Here is a 7,361-nt window from a genome sequence, read left to right as displayed (position 1 = left end):
TAGAGGTAAAACAATGACACTTTTATTTGAAAATCCACTCCCTCGGTCAAAGTGACATCAGGGTGCTTCTACATAATACTTACTAGGTAAACATTAACCATGTTGACATCATAAACCTGCGCCTGGTTTAACCTCCATAATCGCAATCAGCGACCTCATGATTCAGACATGAGGGCAGTAAATAAATATCTCCTCTTGTTTTCTCGTCTTTGGTATTAACTTGCACATATGCATGCAAACACACACTTACACATACACTTCTTAGAGCTCCTGCACAAACAATACATTCTAGCCTTTGATAAGTTATATCTATGCAGAAGTACTCAAACCAAACGGTTAGAATATTAAGGCTTTAGGTAACAAATTTTACAAAAACTGCTGGTTAATTTCTGAATACAGTTTGACTCAGAATTGGTGAGAAACAGATAATATCAATGGTTTATTCTTTATATTTGAAAATTAACTTTGTGAGAAATAAGTTTGGGACACATTATATTAGGCAGTGAACTATCACTCCATGACTTCAACATAGTTTGCAGGGTAGAAGCCCTCCTTTCCCCCGCTCAGGACTCCTCGACACCAACCCTGGTCGTCCTCCTCCTCCACCTTCAGGAACACTTCACCTGGAATAATATGAAAAAAAAATCTCAATCAGAAAAAAATGAAAGTCTGGCAACGTCTTGTAGCTGTCAGTCAGCATATCAAAACCAAGTTTAACGAGATTATTTGCACTTTGACTTGAAAGTTTTCATAAAATCTTAGAGGTTGTCAATTGTCCCCTCTTTTTATCTGTCACAAATACAATGGTTTGAGAATGACAAAGTCAGATCGCAAATTCTCAGCAAAATTGTATAGATGTTCCCATCTATTCCACTAGAGACACTGTCTGTATAAAACTCCAAAATATCTTCTAGGTTCCCCCTTGGTGTACTGTCATCTACTGTTGTCAAGTACTTTGACTGGATGGATTCGATTAGTTGTATAACTGAATGAGAGACATAAAATGACATTCTCATGTAAATATATCTGCCAAGACAATTGTTGTTGATCTTCTTGTCTTCGTAGGATGTGAATCACTTTTCCGGCCACAGATCTTTTGTTGTTGAATGGTACTTTAAATTTCACTTTTAACAAAATGCTCTTTGTTAAGAAACAAAAACAAACAAACAAACAGAAAGACAAAAAAGTGAAAGAAGCCATTATACTGAAACTTCTACACCAAGAAAAAAATGGAAAATTGTCCACCATTAGTTTAGATTAATACACTTTTGAAACTACAACATTTCCGTCTTCCAGCACAGATTGTATCTGTCATATCTTTGTAATTTTGTTTGAAAGCCCTGCCTGTTAAAGCTCAGAGTCAGACACTGACAAAACACACAATTTTCTTGAAACATCAAAGTGTCGTCACATCAGATTTGATGTTACCTGCTTTAAAGGACAGCTCATCTCCCTCCTCACCCACGTAGTCATACAGCGCTCGCACCTTCACACCCCCGATCATAACACTAACAGGAGGAGACATGGATATTTGATCAGTCAAAAAACCTTCAGATGAATTCACGTTTCTTTTACTAGTAATCATAAACTGGAAAACTCACGGTCGGCTCTCTTTTCTCCTCTGGTCTCTCTTCTTTCTATTTAGCTTTTTCACTGGTGGGACCCATTCCTGGTGGAAGAGACACGTCATAAATATAACACATATTTGTAAGAACAGTCTGATAAACATACATCTAAAGTCCATATTTGATGTTCAGTAGGTTTTTAACAATATTTGAGTATATGTATTTCTCTAACTCTAGGAATAATAACAATAGTAAAAGGAGGTTAAAACATTCTTTAGTTCATAATGTTTATGTTAGAAAATACCTTGCACAAAAAGCACAATCTTTTATTCTGCTAAGAATTAAATGTATTTATGTATAATTTCATTGATTTTTTGTGATCGTTCTCAGGAATTTCCTCAAAACAGTGGGGTGAAACTCTGTCACATGGCCTACATACCTCAATCTTCGGCCAGTCAGTGGGCATGCCAGGCCCGTGGTTGTTCTTCCACCATTTAATGTCATCCTGCTCGCTGATGGACATCAGAGTTTGATGCAGCTCGCTGTACACAGCCTTCACACTGACACAAGGACACACAGCTGGTTTGTTATTATAAGAAAACCCGACTCTGCATTTAGGTAGGAAAGTGGCTAAAACTGAAATTGTTGAAATTTATAAAGATACTATTAATGTTCAGAAGTTATCACCTTTTTTAATCATGCAATCCAATAATTTTTACAGCACTACAGTAATCTGCAATTTATGAATGCACTTAATCTGAGAATAAAGCCGCTGGATTCTATTGCAACCTTATTGACCACTATACTCTCTATGTTAATGCTCAGCTGCCATCTTTGTTTTCATACAGCTGCTGATGTAAAAAAACAAGCCTGAGCATTAAATGTCTTCAGCATCATTGTTATGGTTGACGAACAAGTGTGGTCCTATACTTTTCCATAATCAGATTTGTTTTTGTGTTTTATAAAATGTTATGTTTGGTTAAAAGTTTTATTTTGACCTTCAGGGCCACCATACAGTACATATCGTCAGGATACAGTGTTCAGCCAGTTGTAATGATTGATAGTTTAACTTGCCTAGTATTCTTTGCGCTTCTTCCACTTCATCCTTTAAAATAGATTTAAATCTCCATTGAGGCTTTAACCTTGTTAAATAAAGGATTTTTTCCCCCCCTCAGATACACACATTGTATGTACACCCAGTAATCTGACATCTGCTCACTTCTCGTTGTTGGTGACATCAAGATGTCTGTGAATGGAGAGGAAGGCCTGCTTCAAGAAGCTGATCCTCTTCCTCTCCTCCTCCTGTGACTTTTCAAAGATGGCTTCCATCTCCTCCATGTAGCGGGGAGTGTATGACGTCACATCCTCCAGAACTTTCTCATAGAGCTCTCTACACTGAAACAACAAGAACAGTTTTATGATGAAACAGGGCCTTACTCTCCCTTAACAAGAACATCTGTTTAATTAAGGGAAGATTTCCAATGTATAAATCATGCTGGGCTCTTGAGCGTTCCCATTCTGTGCTCAATAAACACTGAGCCTAGTAACAATAACACTTCTCCATACAAGGACACGCTTTGAGCAGAAATATAAGGCTGGGATTTGTGTCGAAAGCAGATAGTTCCTCGAGTGGAAAATATCACCATATCCAGCAGGACAAACAAACAACGTTGTTACTAAACACGCAAGACACAAAGTGCAGAATGAGCATTCTTCCTCACTTTTTCTTTCTCCTCTGTGGCCCTCGCTCTGGCATCTGTAAATTTCTGCTTCTTCTCTGGGCTCATCTCAGAGTTTTCGTTTGCTTGTTTCTCTTTTTCCAGCGCTGTAGCCTCCCTCTGACAGGTCTTGTGATATGCAACACGGGCCTTCTCCAGCTGTTAAATACACATCCACACACACATATCTATTATAAGTTGACAGGAAAAACTCTCAAGCTCTTTTCACACATGGATGCCAGAAGTTCTTCAGAACATATTAGCTAAGTCTGATCGGAGAACGAGTGGAACAGAACATATTGGTAACATACTGGTAAACAGAAAATATTATACAGCTGCTTTATTATGAACACAACATGCACGGTTTGCATGGCTTGAACTTTAGGTAAATACAAGCTTTTGCCTGAGCTTTTAGCTGCATGTTGCAGTTTCCATCAGTATGACAATTTAGCAATTGCATTTGCTGATGCGGACTCAATTGCACTTCAAAGCTGCAGATCAAAGCTAGCAAGTTAGCACTGAGAAAATTTAGACCAACTACTTGTTTATTATTGCACAAATACTATTATAACTGTGAGCATGCAGTTTAGAAGAATCAAAAAGACAGATGACCTTTAGGATCTTTTTGGACCAGGGTTTCTGGGCCCGTGAGAAACTTGTGTTGTTGTCGTGGCTCTCTCTGAACCCACAGAATATTTTCTTTGGGAAGGTTTCCTTTTGCCAGGTCTTCACCCGGTCCCCTTCTTCTGTGACGAGCGACTGGGAGATGGAGGAGTGAAGGTTAGACAGGCGCTCGGTGGAGGTGAAGAAACACTGCCATGCCTTCATGAGGGAGCCGTATAGTGGCCCTGAAAGAGAAGAATAAGAAAGTGAAGAATGACCGGACGGAGTGCGCAGAGTCACCAATGGAGAAGTAATGACTTTCATTTGTCTGCTGGAGTGTTAAAAACAAACACAGATGTAGCCGTTAAAAAATAATCAGGCAGTGATTTTATCTTGATGAGAGCTGACATGATGAAAAAGGCCTGGGAAATCTTGTTTTAAGCTGGAACTCATATACTCACGAGAATCAATAATCGACTTCCACTTGCTGCTCCATTGGCTGAGCTGCTGGGCGTACTGTTTCTCCACCCTCGATCTTTCCATGAAGCAGGCCACAATGTCATTGCAGGCCTGGTAGGACTGCTCAGTCCGGGTTACCGTGCGAATGTAATTCCCTGGCTGGGAGGAGGGGAAGATGAGGAATTAGAATAGGGTAAGTTGCAAATTTACAAAGCACTTTTTTGGAGAGGTTCTTCAGGTGTTAGTATTTCCGAAATATTTTTCCTCACCATCCAGAAGCTCTTTTTCGTGGCATCCTCAGGGGGCTCTTTGGGAAGGCTTGCCATGTCTGCGAAGGTGTCTGCCTCAGAAGGCAAGAGACTGCTGTTTGTGTTGTACAGGAGAGTTGCTCGACTGGTTACAAAACATAGTAAGCAGGGAAACACAGCTTTTATTGGCAGACAGGTGCAACTGACTATCACACAACAGGTTGGACATGTACACTGTGTAAAGTGCAGAACCAATTAACTGAAATAAATACTCATGAAACTTTGCTATGTTAGAGTTTATTGCTGAGATAATTGCCATGACAACTTGGCCAATCCTGACAAGGTGTGATTTACAGTGTACAGATGCATCCTGGCCGCATGTGTGAGTAAGGAGAGCGTGGTTGCAGTGGCAGTCACAGGGGTGGGGATCTGCCAGCAGGAATAGAACAGCTGCTCAGGCATTCTTCCTGTTGCCTTCCCAAAATAAACAGCAGGGAAAGGTCATCTTTCCCCTTTGCTCTGACTAATACAAGGCCTATTAGAACCAACTGACTCCCTCTGCGATTCGATTCAGAGATCAGGACCACAAAAGGAGTGGATTTACGACCTGGAGAGCTAAAAGGAATGCAGGATTTAAAAGGAAGAAACCGCAAAGATAACAGGCTTTTTTTTAACGTAAAACAAAGCATAAGTGATGGACACATTAGCGGGTGAGGACAGATTGAACAAAAGGAGGGACACATGTACAAACATGCAAAAAACGCATTCATATTTGGGCCTATTTGTGTCTGAGTAACAAGCTGACACATTGCTGGCTGAGTAATGTGAAAGTGACTAACCACACCTCGTCACAAGACTGAGCATGACAGAGAGAGCCACACAGAGGAGTTTTATTCCGTCAGCTGGCTGGTTGTATTATTTTCACCCTTTTTCACTTTAAACAAGCTCGTTAAAGTAGAAACATTCCTCATCGTGCGATAGAAAAAAAGCAGCTCATCCTCAGGTTTTTTCTTTAAGGAAGTATTCGTCTGATTTAAATGGCAAAAAAGTCTCCATCCACAAGCAAGCAAGAAACAGAAAAAAGAGGCAACCACGCAGCTATGCCTGGGAGAAACCCGCACTTACATTTCTCTCTGAATGACCAGTGATTGCTCAAGTGACCACTTGTTACTCTAGTTGAAGGGCTTGCTGAGGGTTTCTCTCCATTTCTGTGTCCGTCTCCCCCTCTCTCAGTGTGCCTCTCTCTCCTCCTCTAACACATGCACCTCTCCCTCTACTCCCTCACTGACCCAATTTTCCCTTTGCACTTAAAGTTACACACACACACACAAACAGTTGTTGATATGAATGTGGGCGTGAGACACAGAGACAAAATAATTGAATCAGAGCGTTTGCATGCGAGTCATTTGGCTGCTAATTGGCTTCAAGGCAAAACAAAGAAGGAGGATGGCTTACCTTGTTGCTCTCCTCCGTTAGCTGTTGTGGAGCACTTCTTCTTTAGCTCCACTTTAACTCCATCTTTTGCTCCTTTAACTCACTAGCTTTCTCTCTTTTAGGCTTCTACCCCTCTTTGACTTTCTCTCCACTCTGCTGTCAGAAACAAACAGCTGGAAGAATCCCCCCCCCCCCTCGCTGTCTCTCTCTCTCAATATGGTGCTAATGAGAGGCTGAACCTTCATTTTGACAGTTAGCTGGTTACAGAACAGTGTCAGTGTGGCACAGAGTCATGTGAGCTTATTAGTGGGAGAGTGTGACAGCAAAGAGGGGGGTCCCCTGAACTACAACATTAGCCCCCTTGCCCCCTTTGTGACCTGTCATTCTCTGTGTGGTCGTTACTAGAAAAAAAACAGCAGTATGTTATTTTCACACACTGTTTACTTATTCGAGGTTTTACTCTTCTGGAGATGAAGGAGAATGCTGCAGCCATCCAAAGTTACTGTTCACTTATTACTGTCACAATGTTGTTGACATTTTTAAGTCTTTTTGCTCTTATACTGTTGTAGTTCAAGTTTTCAAACTCATTTTAACAGCTCATACAGAATCAGACTATCTCAAACACCACTTTCAACACCCACCAGGCGAGGGATTTGCACTATTTGACATTTCCAGGTTTGATTAAGAGGCTTAAAATCAAAGACAGTATGTATTCTGTATGGTCTTATATGTATTTACACAGCCTACATAGGAAAGGTGTATTTGAAGAGCTTTTAGCTTTTAGATGTTTAAATATCATATTTTGTCTCTGTCTCCTTCCCAGGAGCTACAGACGTAAATGAGTTAATCGCTAACTGTGGTATATATACAAGTTATTATCTTACTCTCCCTGAAATCCCCAAAATTAAGAACAAACCAATATAACTATTTCACACACAAGCTATATATTTTTTTGTTTACTTTTTGGGACTTCAGGTGCTCCGTGACTTTTGATATAAAAGTATTCTGGTTTTCATTTGAAGAGCAAAGTTAAAGCAGTCTGCCATGATGTAATACCTGAACCCTTGTCTTAGCATGATTTAGACTTAATGTTTCAAAACATATATATCTTCATGCAAGAAATATCCCCTTTTAGAAGTTTGGTCTCAACACCAACCACTTTCTCACTTGTCTTGTTACTAGATGGACTGTAAACAATGGCAATTCACGAAAAGGAGTCTTAGCTAAAAGTCCATTGCTAACCGCTTTTTGCACTGGAAGCCCCTAAAATGTTGCTCCCAGAGGCTTTATCATAGTAATATAGTATCATAGATTTGTCATAGATGACATGTGCA

The 7,361-nt window shown here is 40.2% G+C and overlaps 1 protein-coding gene across 5 annotated transcripts; it reads right to left on the bottom strand.

The window, feature by feature from the left end:
• On the bottom strand, window positions 1-6,174 carry LOC306842062 (protein kinase C and casein kinase II substrate protein 3-like). Of its 5 annotated transcripts, none has more exons than XM_079372088.1 (10): window positions 6,049-6,174; window positions 4,615-4,738; window positions 4,348-4,504; window positions 3,896-4,131; window positions 3,287-3,442; window positions 2,785-2,960; window positions 2,005-2,125; window positions 1,602-1,669; window positions 1,429-1,508; window positions 1-623 (listed from the first exon to the last, which is right to left on the bottom strand). In XM_079372088.1, exons 2-10 carry the CDS (start codon window positions 4,669-4,671, stop codon window positions 511-513), a joined length of 1,164 nt encoding a protein of 387 aa, XP_079228214.1. In that variant the 5' UTR covers window positions 4,672-4,738; window positions 6,049-6,174; the 3' UTR covers window positions 1-510. The 5 variants fall into 5 exon arrangements, with proteins under 5 accessions (XP_079228214.1, XP_079228216.1, XP_079228213.1 ...); XM_079372090.1 differs by having other exon boundaries at window positions 4,615-4,708; window positions 6,049-6,168; XM_079372087.1 differs by lacking the exon at window positions 6,049-6,174 and adding an exon at window positions 5,719-5,888.
• Between the last annotated feature and the right edge of the window lie 1,187 nt (window positions 6,175-7,361).

Source organism: Symphodus melops (assembly GCF_947650265.1).
Source record: "Symphodus melops genome assembly, chromosome: 21".
In the NCBI taxonomy this organism is placed as follows: domain Eukaryota; kingdom Metazoa; phylum Chordata; class Actinopteri; order Labriformes; family Labridae; genus Symphodus; species Symphodus melops.
The sequence above is the reverse complement of the archived record's forward strand: the minus strand, read 5'-3'. Positions and strand labels throughout refer to the sequence as shown.